This window comes from Myotis daubentonii, chromosome 2 (genome assembly GCF_963259705.1).
Source record: "Myotis daubentonii chromosome 2, mMyoDau2.1, whole genome shotgun sequence".
NCBI lineage: Eukaryota > Metazoa > Chordata > Mammalia > Chiroptera > Vespertilionidae > Myotis > Myotis daubentonii.
This window is the reverse complement of record NC_081841.1, coordinates 83,167,371-83,187,753: the sequence shown is the minus strand read 5'-3', so window position 1 is coordinate 83,187,753 and position 20,383 is coordinate 83,167,371. Positions and strand designations below refer to the sequence as shown.

General features: G+C 36.8%; 1 protein-coding gene across 1 annotated transcript in view; it reads right to left on the bottom strand.

The window, feature by feature from the left end:
* Positions 1–723: 723 nt before the first annotated feature.
* LRRIQ1 (leucine rich repeats and IQ motif containing 1) overlaps positions 724–20,383 on the bottom strand; it is a 251,675-nt gene continuing 232,015 nt past the window's right edge. The window contains exon 28 of the mRNA XM_059683729.1: positions 724–1,107. Coding sequence (XP_059539712.1) covers positions 965–1,107 — 143 coding nt within the window. The 3' untranslated portion in view covers positions 724–964. The remainder of the gene's footprint in view (positions 1,108–20,383) is intronic.

The following is a 20,383-nucleotide window of genomic DNA, read 5'->3' as shown; positions in this document are numbered from 1 at the left end:
ACCCTGGAAAGTCACTGGAGAACTTAGCTTTGTGAAAAGGGCCTCATTGTCAGGAGAGTAAAAGGTCCTAAGGAGCATTAAATGTCAATGCAGATTTTGTACACTGTATTTACTACGATATCACAGAATATTAACTACATAATAGTAAGAGTTTAATAAAACTGGTCTGTCATTTTAGACAACATATTAATGTTGCAAAATTATAAGGTTGTGCTTTGAAAATAGTTTTAAACAATAATTTAAGTTACCTTAATAAAAATTAAAATAATAAAGTATTTTTGAGTAAGTACAATAATTTTAATGAACCAGAATTAGTATCTACATTTCATAAATGATAACAACATACATCTGAATGAAAAGTTACACATAAAATATCCAATCATTAAAATGATCAATATTTTAATTTTATTTTAATGGAATGTATATTTTCTTAGCATAACTCTAATTTATTTAAGATGACAAAGTCAAACAAGAAAAGATGGGCCTTTTCATTGTCTATTTCTAATTACTTCATATATATTTATCTTTGAAGTAGCTAATTATAATAATCTGGTAAAATAAAATGTATTAATAGATTATTTATTATTACTATAAAGTGTCAATAAAATATAGTTATATTCTCTCATGTGTATGGTATTATAACTTATCAATAACTAAAAATATCTTTAATACATAAATCATAAACTTTTAAACAAAATAAATTGAATATGTAAATTCCATTTCAATAGTTCAAGAACTAATTTCTGGAGGCCATTCTACATGAACATAGGAACAACAGCAAAACTGCATTTTACAGACTGGAAATTATATAACTCCACCATAAAACAAAATAAAATATGGGTAATAATGCAAATAAAATAGAGTACAATAGAGTAATAAAACCTTGTATCCAATTGGTAACATGACCAAATATCCACAGAATTCTTCAAAAGAAATCAAGTGCCACATGCTGAAGCTTGAAGAATTAGTCTGAAGTTTTCGCCTTCTTTTTGCCACTTCCCCATCCACCACTGAGTTGTACAGGATTGTCACGGAATGATATCCGTTCTTTCTTAGAAGGTCCTGCATTTGCTATCATTGGTGCAAGTATTCCTTTAATTGAAAAACCTAGACAGTGATATTAAATGTATACTTTCATTTAACTTGATCCAAATAACTTACTTAAGTAAGCAATATATTTGTCAACAATATTCATTATAGAACTATGTGAACTTTGAGTTTTAAAAAAAAGTATATTGAATTTCCATTTTGTTTGCAAAATGATATAATCAAAATTTTGCCTAAATTATATTTACCAGTAGGTTAAATAAAAGAAACTAAAAGAGTAACTAGCTATGACAGTTTCCTTGTACCTAAAATTCAAATATCCCTGGTACTTCAAGACTATTAGATAATATATCTTTTTAGTATTTAGATACTTACATTTGTTTATATTTTCATAGTTTAAATTTTTATAATTGCTTATATTTTCATAAATAATGACCATCTTAAAATTAGCTTTAGAATTAACAACTGATTGGATTAACAACTTCCAGATAAATAATTATTGGTGAAATGGAAAGGATATTAGATCTAGAGTCTAAAAATATTTATGGGTTCCAGTCTGGCTGCATATGACACAGGTTTGTCGTTCTGGATATGCCATAGCCTCTCTGACCTTTGTTTTATAAATGAGGGGGAAAACCTGTGCATTACAGGGTTGATGTGGGAATTGCCTTTCTGATTATGCTGCAGTGGTGGTAAGGCCTGTGCTATAAAATAGAATAAATCATTATCTATATTCAACAAATTAGGATTTCTCCAGAGAAAAGTAACAAAAATTGTTAGAGGTTAAAAACAAATAGCGGTTGAAAGGATGGGATAGTTGATTAGGAATGTTTTACTGGGCAAGCCCCCAAAACACTGTATTAAGAATATTATTGAAGAACTATGATCATCTGCTTTAAATCTCCCGAGGATTAAGCAAGCACACAGGGCTGGGTGTGTGGGGAGAGGGTTTGAAAAGCAGCAGAGTGGAGCATTCCACAGCTCCCTCCGTGCTGGCTTTAGGGCAAGGTTCAAACCACGTGACTCTCCATCATGATGCTTTTGTGCTTTAAATAAATGTAGAGGGAAAATGTCTAATTCTTTTTTTTTAATTAATACTTTTATAACTAAAATTTTAAACATTTAAAAATATGTATCCAAATAGATAGGTTAGGAAACATTAGACTGTGGAAATTGGTCTGTAATTTCAAGTTTGGTGCAATATGATGGTGAATATTCTTGTTTTTTTTCCACTTTCAAAGTCAATTTTATATTGACATGCTCCTCAAAAACATAGTATTACTTTTGACTTTTAATCTTAAAAATGTGATTAGGAACACCAATACAAAGGAGTTTAATGAGCCTCTATAAAGAGAGAATATTTTACTTTTAGTCTACAAAGAGAACATTACTGACAGGCAGAAAAAAATTAAGTAAAAGGTACTGTTTTAGGAATGGGTATGCTAGGCATAGAGAGGCTAACGCCTATGGCACCAGGCACGGTCTGTAATAGGGTTAGAAACAGAAAGCAGATCAGGGGTTTGGAGGCCTTCACAGCTGGCACTCGTGAAGGCAATCACAGCAGAGAGAGGAACAACTAGGAGATGCTAAGTGGAGTTGGCTTTCATGTACCAGCCAGATTTAGCCTGCATTAAGCTACTCCCTGTAAGTCAGTCAGTAGTCCTTTGCCAAATTGTAAGGACTCTTTCAAGCAACAGCAATATTAAAGTAAGAATCTCCTAATGATAAAATAGTAGCCTGAAAAACATAAGAAAGTATGCTAAAAACTTATCTACTTTGTGTTTGCTAGTTACATATTGGAAATATGTTATTTTCAAATAACAGAATGGAATATACTTTGTTCTTTTTTTTTAAAAGCAGAAAAAACCACAAAACACACTGTTACAGTAAACCCCCATCTTGCCCGAGCAGTAAAAATTCTTTGATAAATAAACTATATCCTGGATATCAAGTATGTATGTACATGAACACATTATTTAGGGAGAATGCTAGGATTGGAAGGATGGGGGAGCAGGGAGGTCTGAGAAATGTAGAGCTATTGGGACACATTTAGAATTCAGATATATTTATTTAAGAAAAAAAAGAAATTAAAAAAGAATAAGTGGATTTCCAGAAATGGCTAACACAATGTTGTGTTCCAATAGAGCAAGCTTAATTAAGTTTCATGCAAGCATAGTTCAAGGTAATACATAGAAATAAGTATGTATTTTATAATATCATTATATAAGATAGTTTATTATTGGTTAATATTTTGATGAAATAATCTTATATCATTTAATGCCTTTATTCTTACTATATGCTTTTTATCAAAGATGGCAATAATATGTAAGAAGAGTGGACAAAATACTGAAATATTTATAGGTAACATCATAGGCTTCTAAAATAATTATTTCAAAATGAGATAAATGGAATTACATTAAAACAGCTTTTATTTTTAGACAAAGTCCTAATTCTTTAAAAAAATTTTTTTAAATACATTTTTATTGTTTTGAGAGAGAGAGAGAGAGAGAGAGAGAGAGAGAGAGAGAGAGAGAGAGAGACATCAATGAGCTGCCTCCTGCATGCCCCCTACTGGGGATCTAGCCCACAACCTGGGCATATGCCCTGAGCAGGAATAGAAACAGCAGCTTCCAGGTGCATAGGACGGGGCTCACCCAACCGAGCCACACTGGCCAGGGCTGAAGTCCTAATTCTTAACTATTTCTGCATTCTGAAATTGTTTGTTTGTTTTTTTATTGACTACATATTTACAGTATGGTACAAGTTTTTATTCCTAACACTGTTCTGTTGTCTTTATTTTGAAGCTGATAAAGAATCTTCAAGTCTTTTTGTATTTAGCCACAATCTAACCCTGTATTTAAAAGGCAGGTTGTGAGTTTTTCATTGTTTAGTGTAATTCCTTCAGCAAATAATAATTATTATTTAAAAATCATATTGTGTGATATTACAAAATAACTTTATAAACATTTGAGGGATAGTTTTAGTGAAATGAAAATGCTGTAGAAAACTAGTGTTTAAAATTACATAAATAGTTATGTGAATATATATATTTTTAAAAACAATATTTTAGATGTGATTAAAAGCTTTTATTGTTTGGCAATATGTAAATGAACAATTTGAGCAGTAATCAATATAGCTTATTCTTTCATTTGATTTTGTGAGATTCTTTTTGTTAATCGTATACATTTTTGAACCACCAGATCTATAGAAAATAAATTGAAACGTAAAACAACACACCTATAAAGGATCCACATATTGGCATTCATAGCAAACCTATTACTTCGTCCTATAATTACTCTAGAAATGAAAGTAGCAATTTGATTCTGTCAATGTATAATCATTGTAGAATTACTTGCTCACATGAAAATATAATAGATAATCTTGCCTCCAAAATTGTTATTAAAACTAGATCTGCTGGTGTGTTCCTGGAATAAAAAGTTATGGCTAAAGGAACTGTGACAGGTTTATTTTTTTCTTTTTCCTGCAACATTATTGTTATAGATTTTATGCTTTTTAAACACTCTGTTGCATATTTATAGGTGATCATGCACATGAACCAATTGTCTCTTACATATATGCTGAAAGTATGTCTTGATAAGCATGCTTTATCTTTCAAAAAGTCACTTCTTTGCTACATAATCTGTGTTCTGCTAAAGATTTGTTCTGGTCCTTTAAATTCTTTTTTTGTTGTTAAATCCTTGGTTCTTTAACAAATGTCAAGGTCTATATATGCTGTGTTTTGATAAGTAATTTAATATGTAAAACGCTTTGAATGACTCTCCTGGTATGTATAAAAAAAAACTTTGTTAAGCAGGTCAAAATAGAAATTTCATGATGTATAGTGATACGTCATTGGATTTTTTTTCATTGATACACTCAACACTATGTGTCTGGACATAGAAATAATTTCAAAGTCCTTGCCATATTGTATTGCTTAACAGCAGATACAGCATGAGTAAAGCATGGAGAGAAAAAAAACAGCAGTTTAATGAAAGTGACCAGAACAAATTTTTAGCAGCAAAGCGTTTACATCCATTTAAGTGCTATAATTGAGTTACACTTGGCCAGTTTGAGGTTGAGGTAGGTATTATAGTGTTCAAATAACAGTTACTTCTTAAGGCCATTTCTATGTCCAGCCTCAAATAATAATGGTCATTTACAGTGGACTTCAGGTAGATAGTTTAAAGTCTAACAGTAAGGATGAAAACAAAGCAAAACAACAAGCAGGTTGTTTCTATCACATCCAGATTTCCTCAATGCAATGTGGTGATATTGCTTGCTTCTTAAATTGTTCTCAAGCTTTTTCAGTGAATGTTTTTTATAAACTTATAAAGAGATTAATAAAGTATCTGTCTCTCAAAATCCCAATTGGACAATGACATGTACAGTTATTTTTTTTTACCCAACATGTAAGCAACATATAAATAAGAAAAGTTAGGTTTGACACATTTGATAGTCATAAAAATAACTGCAGTGTTTGTTATCAATGCTAAAAATCATCACAATTATTATTTCTTTTTAAATCAACATGTGTGACATATTAATTAGCTTTATCTAGGTGCATTTATTTTGAAAAAGAATCCCTAAGGATGAAGGCTAATACATACTATAGGTGGTGGGAAATCTTATTTTGATAGATATTATATAAATTTTTACTTTTGTATTTTGCCTATTTCTTGATCTTTTATAATAGCTAGCATTCACATTTGATCTACAGTCTTCTTATCATATGCACTGATTTCCTAGGTTTTATTACTTTTGACACACTACTGTGTTTGCGTCTTCTTAAGAATATCTTGTGGCTGTGTGTACACAGATAGAGATGATTAGAATGTGGTGCTAAAAATACTATTTTTTTTATAAATTCTGTGGTTCTTATATTAATATGATTCAATACTTTTTTCTAAAGAAACTTTGATTTTCAGTTGTACAATCTAAATAGGTGTTCTTTTTTTTTTTTTTTTTTCAGAACTAGATGTGCCTTCCATTACATGTTCCTTAAATTAATTAAAACACTAAACCTGCCAGAACCGGTTTGGCTCAGTGGATAGAGCCTTGGACTCAAGGGTCCCAGGTTCGATTCCAGTCAAGGGCATGTACCTTGGTTGCAGGCACATCCCCAGTGGAGGTGTGCAGGAGGCAGCTGATGGGTGTTTCTCTCTCATCGATGTTTCTAACTCTCTATGCCTCTCCCTTCCTCTCTGTAGAAAATCAATAAAACATATTTTAAAAAAACACTAAAACTTTTCATTGGTAATTATTCTCTATAACTCAGGTTATTACCAAACTAGTAGATAGAGTACGAGTACGGATGCCTGAAACCACGGATAGTACTTAACCACAAGGATTCCTTAAACACAAGTCCTGTGATACCACAATGGTGGATATGCTAACCAAGATGGCTACTAAGTGACTAACGGGCAGGTGGTACAGACATACCCAACCTGGATAACCTAGTCAGAGATTATTTATATCCTGGGCAGGACAGAGTGAGACATAGTGAGATTTCATTACTATTACTCAGAATGGTGTGCAATTTAAGACATGAATTGTTTATTTCTGAAATATTCCATTTAATATTTTGAACTGTGGTTGACCACAGTAACTGAAACCATGGAAAGTGAAACCACAAATAATGGGAAACTACTGTATTTAAACTTATAAATTGATTAGGGAGTAACAAGTGTAACTCAATAAGAAGCTAGAATGAAATTTAACAATTTATAAGCTACCTAGGTATCCAGTTTCTACTGAACACAGTTGGACCTAAAAATCAGGTCCTATGTCCCTTTACTTTTGTCAGTTCAGGGAAGATCTGTTCCCAACTTCTCCAATCATTTTTTTAAATTCTCTTCAGAACTTGTGGGAAACAGTTTATTGCCTTCACTATCTGATAAGCATAGACAGAGAACCCCCTGAAGGCTGGGTGCCTTTGAAGCCCTAGCAAAGGTTGAGCTAGGGGCCACCTCTGTTTGTCCAGACAGTGGTGGCTGAAACTACTCCCCCATTTATTATTATGTAAATCCTTGCTGATGGGCTAGTCTGCCTGTTGCCAGGGGTCACCTGCCTAAGGGCTATGCTATGGGTGCATCCCAGAATCAATAAAAGCATGGTGAGGCCTGAGCACAGAGGAAGTCCTTTGGGACTTGACTGCCTGGTCCCCCAATATTGCAAAATTATCTCGTGTCTTTTTCTCTCATTTGTTGTGCGGCTCCTCTTTCAGATACCGAACCCTACTCCACGCAGAACATGGAGGGAGTTTTACACGACAGAACTCTTTTCAGTTTCATTATATTTACAACTAAGTGTCCATAAGTATTTGTAAATAAAGAATACTGGCATAAATAATACTAATAATTTCCCTTCATATGCATAGTCCTTTCATCAACCCAATTCTTATATAAAACTATATTTTAATTTCTAATAATGTTGTCTCATCCCATTTTTCCCACATTAATTTTGCCAGAGTAAATGGTTAGCAAAAATATATCTCCTAAGTAAATTCCAAAATGTTTATTACTAAGCAGTTATCTTTTGGAATTTAAAACCAAAATTAGATTTTCAAGATCACTTGGGGTCTCTGAAAGCTTTAATTAAAAATCTTCCTTTTATTTACACATTCGTTCACCATGTATTTATTTAGTGCCTATTATGTAGCAGGCATTGTTCTATTCTGCATTTTAATACAGCTGCCCTGTCAATTTTCTTCCATGTGCCAAAGAACATTAGTAACTACCATGTTGTAGTTGCTTTCCATTGATGCTATTCTCATAATTCCATCTTTACAGCCCTCATGTGGAACTTGTGTAAAATAAATACTTGTTTTCACATTCCCAGTGAAGACTTGTGGATAGTTTTCCCAAAAACTTTTCATGGAAACTTTCATTATCCCTTTTCATGCTTATTACTTCTTAGCAGGGAGACATTTGGCAACAATAAACATGACTAGCCCGAGGAGTTATTATATTATGCACTTCAATTTCATTCATTTAACAAATGCATTTCACATTTGACCATACCTATTTATTTTCACACCATAGTAGCTAGTATAAGAAATTGATTTGAAAGCAATAACAACAACAACAAAAAGTCAGAGCAAAACAACTTATTTAAGATAATGATCATAAAGAAAAGGTTTAAGAACTAAAATATTACATTTATAAACATGACGCTTTAATCTATGATCAATAGAACATACATGGATCCTATCCTCAAAAATGGTAAAATGTGATCTAATCTAACAAAAGAGAAACATGGTAATTGGCGTACGACTGCTACCCTTCCCATTGGCTAATCAGGGAGATATGCAAATTAACTGTCAGCCAAGATGGTGGCCAGCAGCCAGGCAGCTTGAAACTAACATGAGGCTTGCTTGCTTCAGTGACAGAGGACTGCAACTCCCCGCCTGCCTTGCCGGCCTCTGAGCCTGCAGTTTGAAACATTTTAACAAATATAGAAGCTAAAAAAAACCCCAGAAACCAGCGAGCTGAGATCTCAGAGCTGGAGTCAGAGCTCAAGTTATACATTGTTTCGATTACCTACTTTCAGCAGTGGAGGCCTAAGAGTTGGAGCCTCAGAGCTAAAGCTGGCCCAGAATTACAAAAAAAGAAAAAAAGAAAAAAAGGTGAGGTTGGGAGCTTCCGTCACCCGCCAGCCTGAAAACAGCCCTCAGCCCCTCACCCAGATTGGCCAGGCACCCCAGTGGGGACCCCCACCCTGAATGGTGTGTGACCAGCTGCAAAGAGCAATCATCCCCTCATACAGGCTGGCCAAGCACCCCAGTGGGGACCCCCACCCTGATCCAGGACACCCTTCAGGGCAAACCAGCCAGCCACACCCATGCACCAGGCCTCTATCCTATATAGTAAAAGGGTAATATGCCTCCCGGCACCAGGATCAGCGTGACAGGGGGCAGCGCCCAAACCCCCTGATCGCCCTGCGGCTGTGTGTGTGACAGGGTAGAGCCATAACCTCCCCATCGGCCCTGCCCTGAGTGTGAGAGTGGTGGCGTCCCAATCCCCTGATCGGCCCTGCTCTGTGGGTGATAGAGGGCGGTGCCCCAACCCCCTGATCCGCCCTGCTCTGTGCGTGACAGGGGGTGGCACCGCAACCTCCCCATTGACCCTGCCTTGAGTGTGACAGGGGGCGGTGCCCCAACCCCCCAATTGGCCCTACCCTGAGCGTGACTGGGGGTGGCATCGCAACCTCCCAATCCGCCCTGCTCTGTGCATGACAGGGGGCGGCGCCCCAACTCCCCAATCGGCCCTGCTCTGAGCCCGACCAGGGGCTGCACCTAGGGATTGGGCCTGCCCTCTGCCACCCGGGAGCAGGCCTAAGCCAGCAGGGCGTTATCTTCCAAGGGGTCCCAGACTGCGAGAGGGCACAGGCCAGGCTGAGCCCCCCCCCCCTTCTCCCCAAGTGCACAAAGTTTTGTGCACCGGGCCTCTAGTTTTTAATAAAAAATAATAAATGTAGCTGACATATGCACAAGCAGTTCTCTCACACAAATATATTGATTTTTTTTTTTTCTGGATGATGTCAAGTGCTGGTGAAACTATTGTTTCAGATCCATAAACATTATTCTATAGCTACTAATAACTTTCATTTAACTGTGTCTACAATCATTGTTGACCGTTTCATTAAACTGTCTCAGATTGTGGAAATAGGCAGTGTCCGACTGTTAAAGGACATCAATCAACTCTGTAGTAGACTTTTAATATGTATCTATTAGATGATTCCACCATCCATCTAAGTATGCTTTTGGTATACCAGTAATTAATTTTAATTATCCAGATCTGGTTACAGGAATAATTTGCGGGCTGAAGTGTTAATGTATTTGTTTAATTAACTGTCAAATTTTGAGGACAAAATGTCCAGATCTACCAATCCTGTATTTTTAAAGCTCCTACCAAAAAAACTTGAGACCAAGAAAAATCAGAGTAAACTGACTAAGCAATTATAAAAATAGCCTCAAAGTTTAAAATTTGACATTATTAGAGACCAAGTCTTGCTGAATAAAAATTAAAAAAAATACATTCTATGAGATATAGCGCTAACTTCTAAATTGACAGGTTATTAAACGGGAGTACATAAAACTAAAACGTTTTTATGTAGTAAAGGTTTCCATCAACAAAACAAAAAGAACCCACTGAATGGGAGAACATACTCACCCATAATATATCTAATAAGGTGTAAACATTCAAAATTTATAAAGGACTTATACAATTCAACACAAAACAAACAAACAATCCAATTAGAAAATGGGCAAAGAACTTGAATAGACACTTCTCCAAAGAAAACATGTAGGTGGCCAACAGACATATAAAAAGATGCTCAATGTCACTAATCATCAGATAAACGCAAATTAAAACCACAATGAGATATCACCTTACACCTGTCAGAATGGCCATCATCAATAAGTCAACAAACAAGTGTTGGTGAGGATGCTAGAAAAGGGAAACTTTGTGCCCTGTTGGCAGAAATGCAGATTGGTGCAGCCACTATGGAAGAGAGTATGGAGTTTCCACAAAAAAATTAAAAATGGAACTGCCTTATGACCCAGCAATTCCACTTCTTGGAATATATTGAATAAACCTGAAATACTGATTTGAAAGAAGATATACACCCCTATATTCATTGCAGCATTATTTACAAAGATTTGGAAGCAGCCCATGAGTAGGTAAGTGGATAAAAAGTTGTGGTAGAGGTGCACAATGGCATACTACTTGGCTGGAAAAATAAGCAAATCTTACCTTTTGTGACAGCAGGGTTGGACCTGGAGAGTATTATGCTAAGTGTAATAAACCAGTCAGAGAAAGACAAGTACCATATGGTTTCGCTTATATATGGAATCTAATAAACAAACAAACAAACAAACCAGAAGCAGACTCATAGATCCAGAAAGAAGGCTGATAGCTGACTGTAGGGAATGGGGTAGAGGGGCTGGATGACAAAGGTGAAGTATTTAAGCAAAAAAACCCCAAAAACACACACACACAAAAACAAAACCAAAACAAACAAACAAACAAAAAACACAAAAAAGCAAAAAACAAAAAAAATCCTCATATACACAGATAACAGTATGGTGATTATCAGAGGGAAAAGTGAGTGGGAGGAGGTAGAAGGTAAAGGAGGGAGGATAAATGGTGATAGAAGGAGACTTAACTTTAGGTGGTAAACACACAATATAATATGAAGATGATCTATTATAGAAGTGTACACCAGAAACCTATATTTTATTAATCAATGTTATCCCAATAAATTAAAAAAACTAACAAATAATCTATATATATAAAAGCCTAAGCGACTGTTATGACTGAACAACCAGAACAATCAGAATGACCGGTCGACTGGTCGCTATTATGTGCACTGACCACCAGGGGCAGATGCTCAATGCAGGGGCTCCCCATGGTGGTCAGTGCACTCCCACAGTGGGAGTGCTGCTCAACCGGGCAGCAGAGGCAGTGGTGTTGTTGGCACAGCAGGGCCAGGATGAGCAGCAGTGGAACTGCACCTGGCCCTGGCTGTGGCTGCTCCCTGGCCATCTGTGTCTTTGGCCACCTGCCTCTTCAGCCACCTGTCTCTTTGGCCACCTGCCACCGCTACTGCATCCCACAGCCCGATCCTGGATTGTGTGAGGGTGCAGGCCCGGCTGAGGGAGCCCACCCGTGCATGAATCAGTGCACCGGGCCTCTAGTATATAAATAATATGAAAATTTTTAGAAAAATAAAACAAAAAAGAGGAGAAACAGAGCCAAATTTCATTATATATAAAACAAAAATGTTTAACTTGGCTACAATTATTTTAAAAATCTTATCCTTGCCTTATTTTTATCTGGGGAAAATATGTACCGTCTAGAGTGGGATTGAAATTTGAATCTTTTAAAATGTAAATCTTATAGTCAATTTTCATCTCTTCTACAACAAAATTTTGCAATAATTGGCATAGATAGTGCTATCACATAATTATTTTATTAGAAGATTTGTAGGCATAACACCTTCATTTATAAGTATGCTAATTAATCAAATATATACCAGTTAATGCTATTGTCAGTATTTCCTTATCATCCATTGCTCTTCAATTTGTCAACATCACTCACTCACAACTTTCCTGAAAATTCACACTGATGGAGCAGTAGGAACTTAAGAGGCTACTATGTCCCAGCACTTCATATTCACCCTTTCTTTTAATCCTCATTTCAAGTCTGAAAGATACATATCACTTTCATTTTAAAAATGGGGAAACTGAGTCAGTGCAGCTAAATTATTTTCCCAAAGGTAAGTGATAGAAATGAAGTTGAAACTTGACATTACATGACTAAAGTTTATTGTAAAAAGACAATAGCTTGTTTATTATTCAAAAATAAAACATACCTTTAAAATAATGTTACCATAAATAAAATCAATAGGTAGCAAATGTGAGATGCTTATCTGTTTTTGCATGCCTTAGAATGGAAAGAACTGTTCATTTCCTGGAAATAAGGTCTATAAAATGAGAAATAAATAAAATGTGTCAATACTAGCCTCGTTATGAAAGCAAGAACACATAGTGGGAAAATATTTCTGTATCTCTATTCATATCTATATCTACTTATATCTATGATACAGGTTATGATTTCATAATTTTTACAATCTAAGAACTATTTTTATCAAAAGTATTTTCAGATTTTCTTATACATTGTTATGTAACTATCTGATTACCCTTCAAAGTCTTTGTAAACTAGGTGTTACTGCAATTTCTCAAGCTATTTAAAGAATACCCCCATATTTAAGTGATTTTGGCTGTTACATGAACACATACTTTAATAAAATTAAAGTATATGAGTGGTGTCTCCTTTGAACTTCGCAAAAATAGACTACATCTTTTTAAGATAGTATATAATGAAAATATGTCAGAAAATTATAATTATCTAAGTTTTATAAAGGCCAGGTATAAATAAAACCAATATGCTAGTTAATTAGTGGACAAATGAAACAAAGCCCAATTTATTCTTTTTATATATAGTTTCAGTCTATAATGAAAAATATGCAAGTAGGAACCAGATTAAATATAACTTATACTCGCCTTTGATCACTCTATGTAACGGAAAATTAAGTTAAATGAAAATGTTCTTAATCATTCAGTGAAGAAATTGTTGATTTGTGAATGTAATTTATGAGATATAAAGGATCAACAGGAAGTAGCAGAACTGCTATAATGGCCAAAATGCTAGAGGCTTTGGAGCCTTGAAAATGGGAAATTTCAAAGGAGAGGCAGAGACTTAGAGAGCAGCAAGATGACAAACTGGGGAGGTAAATCCAAGAAGCATCAGTGATTGGTATTATATTTATAAATGAAAATAAAGCAACTTTATTATGATGCTTTACAGTTTTCAAATCATTTTTGTAACTAGATGAAAATTGTAACATGGCAAGAATTAGGAGGTAAAATTCTGTGTGTGTGTGTATATCTATCTATCTTTTTTTGCCCGATATTTTATGTTAAATTATAAGTTTATAATTTAAGAAAATTGGTATTAGAAAAATGCCACATAATTATGGAGAATAGACAATATTTCTCATCCAATCAATTTTCCTAACTGTAGGAGTAGAGAGAGGATAGCTGGTGACCTCAGATGTGGGTCCTCCAACTTAAAAATTGACAGGGAATTTTATTAACACATCTTTGCATTGAATGGAATTATTAACTAGAGGCTCGGTGCATGAAATTCATGCATAGGTAGGGTCCCTAGGCTGGCCGGTGATCAGGGCCTCCCTCTGAGGAGCAACCGGCAGGGCAATCAGGGTGGCCCCCCCGCTGGCACCCACCTTGGCCAGCCTGGCCCCGCCCACACACCAGTCCCACCCCCCGCTGCTGCCTCCAGTCCCCTTCTTCTGTGGGGCGACCGGCAGGGAGATCAGGGGAGGAGGGGTTCCCCACTGGCACCCACCATGGCTGGCCTGGGGCCTGTGGGCTGGGGGAAGCTCCTGTGTTGAGCATCTGCCCTCTGGTGTCAGTGCACATCATAGCAGCCAGTTGCTCCACCATTCAGTCGATTTGCATATTAGGCTTTTATTACATAGGATCATTTTAGAGAGAAAAATCATAGCTATTTTACATAAGATACTGCTTATATTTTTGAAATACAAAAATAATATATATTTTTTTATTTTTGAAAATAAATTTAACCTCTACTTTTTAAAAAATTGCAACATTTGCTATATTAGGCATAATTATAAGGTATAGAGGCTGACTGTATTTTTTAAAGTTTAGAATTTTAATATTTAATTGAATTTGAAATTATCTCTATAATATAGAAAAATACCTAAGATATATTAAGTGCTTAATAAATGTTCATTGACTAAAACAGCCACAAATAACTTCAAAGGTAGAGCTTATTCAGGGTGGATTTAAAGTATTATTAGTCTTAACTTCTAAAAGAGAACCCTTCTGTTGCCTTTCAGTTTGGGCCCATAAGTAGACTAGATGTCTTTTCAAAACATACATTGCTTTCCTCAGGAGAGACTGCAGGGCTGGTTCTCTGATTAATATTCTGCATGAGAATGATCAGATATAAAAATAAAGTCTATTTTCACACAGTCCTATAAATTGAAAACTGAAATTTCTCATACAGAGGATAGTTTGTTTTTCCTATAATAGCATTTTACAGTTGTAAAAAACTTCATAGACTTTACTAATTACTTTTAGGATAAACTATTTATTAAATTGTGCCTATTGATTTAAACCAAGTCCCCCCTTAATATCTTTAATTGTAAATTTACAAGCAACAACTTTTTTATTAAAAGTGAACATCTTGCTAAAGCAGCAATTTTCAACCTTTTCCATCTCATGGCACATAAACTAGTTACTAAAATTCTGCAGTATACTAAAAATATATTTTTTGCCAATCTGACAAAAATAGGTATAGTTTTTATTGATGTACCCCCCAAAAAGTAATTACCTACCATTACTGCTTCAAAGTGACTTTTTAAAAAATTAGGTGCCTATATTTGTATTTAAGGATTTCTAGTACTAAGAATCAATCAATCAGGTGCAACCTTTTTATGCAATGTGACCAATAAGTTGAAAATCTAATATATGGTCTGTACATTTATGGTTCAAGGCAGTGCATTCACACTGGGTGGTCATTGTTGTGTTGGCTGCTGTCATTTTTTTTATTTGACAATCGAAGGGAAAAGAAGTCAGTGTGCCTGACTAAACAGTCAGGTATTGCATGTAAAAACTCTTGTAGCACACCAGTTGAAAATCTCTGAGCTAAAGTAAGCTAAAGATAATTTCCAAATGCTACCCTATGAAATGTTACTGGATTTTCAATAGGACATTGTTTGTTTTTTTGTTGTTTGTTTTCTTAGAATATGTGTATACTAGTTTATATTGAGACATTAAGATATCTACTAAGTATTTATAGTAGAATATTTCTAAGTCAAATTATTTCAGTTGGTCTTCAAAATCACTTATAGCTTTTTAAAATTCAACTTAATTATTTTAAATAGCCCTCATTTCTCGTAGATGGTGGAATTTTCTTTACTTGGAAAACTTTTAAAGAAAAGATCCCTACCCCCACCCTAATCTTCAGTTGACTGAGCTTAGCTAAAGTAATTAGAGACAATTTAAACAATGTATAAAATGAGCATCATTTAGACGTATTCTGGCATGAAGAAAATTTTCACTCACAAACATAATTTTCATACAACAACACATCATAAATAATAGCTTATGTTGCTTTTTAATTGGGAAATTGGCATACACAGTTTTATTGTTCTAGTTGTAGAATATAGATATTCAAAGTTATAAGAACTCTTGGAGCTCCTTTATGTTTAGTTTTCTAATTTTCTACATTTTCCATATAAACACAAATATATATTTACATATTTCCCTAATTTCCACCATGATATTTTCTAAATGGACAAACCAAACCTAAAATATCCCAATCCAAGCCCCCAAAAACATAAGTGTGAGAAGTGGGGTTTAAATTTAAATCTGGCCTACTCCAAATTTCTTTTCATTCTGCTAGGCTGCCTTATACCTATTGAATTTACAAAGGAGTTGTATGTGACTTAACCAAGATAACAAACAAGCTGGTGAGGAGCAAGGCCATGATAGCAATTGATTACTCAACCTCTTAACACAGTATTCTTACCAATACCACACTGTCTCTCACCGTGTTTAAGAATGCAATTGGCATATTAATGACCTCTTTCCTCTCCAATTTATTGAGGGCTACACTATACTTTATAATAGTCATTCCCTAACTGCTGGTTTCCCTAGTCAATAACATTGTTCCATAGCCTAGAATTAGTCTATAAAACAGAAGAAATTAAAAAAAAAAAAGATGGAACGACATTTTCTTAGAAATTTGAGGTCTTCTTATCTTTGATTTTTCTCAACTGTGAAATTTTTACTTTGCATTCTTTCTCACTCAAACAATCTTCCTAGCTTAAGATGCCATGAAGAAAATAATACTAGGTCTTAATTTGGTCCAAGTTGTGAATCTCTTCTAAAGATAAAAATAGTGACTCTAATTTATTATTATAAAGATGTTTTTCATACTTATACCTGTAATTCATATAAATAATGTTCAGAGGGTAGTTATTTAGTGCATGCATTTATGTCAGTTATCAGTTTACTAGAGACCTGGTGCACGGATTCGTGCACCGGTGGGGTCCCTCGGCCTGACCTGCGCCCTCTTGCAATCCGGGACTCCTTGGAGATGTTGGAGAGCCAGTTTCGGCCCAATCCCGGCAGGATCCTATAGTCTCTATATATAAAAGCCTAAGTAACCGAACAACAGAATGACCAGTCGACTGGTCACTATGATGCGCACTGACCACCAGGGGGAAAATGCTCAATGCAGAAGCTGCCCCGTGGTGGTCAGTGCACTCCCACAGTGGGAGCACAGCTCAGCCAGAAACCGGCTGAGTGGGTGCAGCTGCAGAGGCACGAGCCTCTCCCACCTCCCAGGCTGCACTACTGAGCAGCAGCAGTGGCAGGCACAGCAGGGCCAGGATGAGCAGGAGTGGTGTTCAGCTCCAACTCAGGCTCCTCCCCAGCCACCTACTGCTTCACGCGCTACTACATCCCTCGGGGGACATTGGCCTGCCGGTTTTGACCCAATCCTCGAAACCAGCAGTCCGATGTCCCCAGAGGGGTCCTAAATTGCAAGAGGGCACAGGCCAGGCTGAGGGACCCCACAGGTGCACAAATTCGTGCACTGGGCCTCTAGTATGCATATAAGATCTTTGGTTAATCTCTTCCCACCCTCCCCCCTCTCCTCTTCCCTCTGAGATTCATCAATCTGTTCCATGTTTCCATGCCTGTTCGTTGAGTTTCTGCCCCCTGGTGGTCAGTGCGCATCATAGATAATGGTCGAACTGTTGCTTAGGCTTTTATATAGATAAAGATGTAGATACAGATACAGATACAGATACAGATACAGATACAGATACAGATATAGATATAGATATAGATATAGATATAGAATATAGATATATAGATTGCCTTGTAGCAATGAATACACCATTACATTTTTTATAATAAAATTTATAAGCACTTCTTTTTTAAAAATATATTTTTATTGATATAAGAAAGGAAGGGAGAGAGAGTTAGAAACATCAATGGTGAGAGAAAATCATTGATCAGCTGCCTCCTGCATGTCCCCTACTGAGGATCGAGCCTGCAATCTAGGCATGTGCCCTTGACCGGAATCGAACGCAGAACCTGTCGGTCTGCAGGCCAATGCTCCATCCACTGAGCCAAACAAGCTAGGGCTATAAGCACTTCTTTAAAGTGAGAAAAATGTTAAGCTTTCTCAGGTAAGGGTGGTGAAGGGATGCTGCCAGAGGAAGATGTGGGGAGCCAGCACGGCCATGGCATACTCAGCCCCAGGGCGCCTTATGTGCCATGCCAGCTCAGCCTGGTTCAGTGACCCTGAGTGGGGGGGGGGTGAAAAGATTGAGAAAAGACAGGCAAGAGAATGAAAGCTGGGTCTTGGTGGGACACTGCTCCCTGATGAGGAGACAGCGCCAGCGCCCACAAGCCGTGTCTTTATTTTATAGCCGATGCCACGAGGCAAAGTAGGGGCGTGATCAAGTTGTTTACAGCATTCTCGTGAATTTCAACCTCACTTAACGACATGCACCCGAACTCTATCACAAGGCACGTGGGGCCACGTGTTCGGACCATAGGTTCAAGCTTACAACCACAGCCTTTGGCTATGATTGTGCTGGGAGGGCCCTGCCCTCCAGCTGGGACTTGCACGTGGCAATGAGAGGACCCTGTCCTTTCATTAGTCCGAGGCTTGAACCTGTCCAAAACACTGCAGCCGCGCCCCACAGGAAGAAGCTTTGCAATTTCTGGTATAGATGGGGGCAGGGTTGGCCTTGTGGCTGTGAGGACTCTGATGCAGCCCCAGAACATGACCCCTCTGCAACTGCAAAGCTTGGAGCTAGTGATAACCTGTGTGCTATCCTTTCCACAGGGAAACAAAAGCCTGCCACACCTTCTGCCCTAGCAAGGTCCACTCTTAATGCATGCCCGTGCTACTGATGGCTCATCACCTGCTCCCACCCTGCAGTGCAGAGAGCTGCCTATTGTTTGTTCAGGAACTATAAACTGGCTTTGGTCTGGCCAAACCAGGGAACTTCTCTACTGTCTGGTGGCTGAATCAGACCTTCTCCAGTGATGTCTGAACCCCTTCCAAGTTTTTCCTTCCTTGGGTGCACTTACTCAGCCCTAGGGCACCATGGAGAGTTTCCTTATATATTTAAGCTACTCCTCTAGTGTAAATAGTATTTAACCTTTCCCTGTGTAACCTACTGTATGCAAGCTATCTCTTGATTGGACCCAAACTACCACAGCATATATTTATGTAGATTATAAACTCCATAAGGCTGGTGTTGCTTAGCACTCTCTCCCCTGTGCAATGCACTGGGCCTTCAGGGAGCTCTCCACAATTATTTTTGATGAACAAATGACAAAATTGGCTTCGTGTAGGCAGGATCCATGGGGACTTGCATCTCATGACTGGGTTGTTTGAAAGACTCACCTGGGAGAAAACACTTACCATTTGGATAGGCTGTACTCCTTAATAACAATACCAGCATTTTTAATAACTCAGATGCTTTTAGAAGATTTGGAAGATACTGTTGCATGTCTACCAGTCAATCTTCTACCCCTCTTTTTCTTCTACCCTACTGTGGAGCTTAAAAATGTAAGATATCCTTTTTCTAGCTCTTATTCAGCTAAAGGAGAGCCATATTCATTCATTCATTCATTTGTTAATTCATTGAATATATATCAAAAAGCCTACCATGTGCCAGGTAGCTTTTCTAGGTTCCTAGGATACTTAATTAAATCCCGTGCCTTCCTGGTACATACACTTAGAAGGGAGAAAGAGAATAAACAATAAACTTAAAAAATTAGTTGGGTCCAACAAAATATGAAAGGAAGTCTGTTTAGCATTTAAATTCCATAATAGAGGACTATTTATATTACAAACTTTCATTAATATCTGTAACCATTAACCTAAATCTCATATGTGTAGTATGAAGAGAAGTCCATGGAATGTTAATGGAAATATGTTCCCTTGTTCTGGAGAAGACAATATCCATTGACAAACAAGATGATATAGGAGAAAAGCAACAATGCCTGATATATTTATTTACTCTCTTAACTCTATGTTCTAGGCACATACAGGTCACCTTAGTTCTTTTTATTTTTAATATATTTTCATTGCTTTCAGAGAGAAAGGGAGAGGGAGAGAGAGAGAGAGAGAGAGAGAAACACCAATGATGAGAGAGAATCATCGATTGGCTGCCTCCTGCACACCCCGCACTGGGGATCAAGCCCGCAACCGGAGCATGTGCCTTTGGAATTGAACCAGGACCCTTCAGTCTGCAGGCTGACGCTCTAGTCACTGAGCCAAACTGGTCAGGGCTGCCTTAGTTCTTTTATTTTAGTTGAGGAAATAAAAATGTATATTTTTGCTCCATCTTTACCTTGAGATAGAATGAAATATTTATGGTACAGTCCTAGCTGGTTTGGCTCGGTGGATAGAGCTTCAGCCTGCAGACTGAAGGGTCCCAGGTTTGATTCCAGTCAAGGGCATGTACCTTGGTTGCAGGCACATCCCCAATAGGGGGTGTGCAGGAGGCAGCTGATTGATGTTTCTCTCTCATCGATGGTCCTAACTATCTCTCTCCCTTCCTCTCTGTAAAAAATCAATTATATATATATATATATATATATATTTTAAAAGAGATATTTATGGTACAGAAAAATTGGATGGGAAACAATTGATATCTTTACACAAGGAATCAGAAGACACAGATTTGAGTC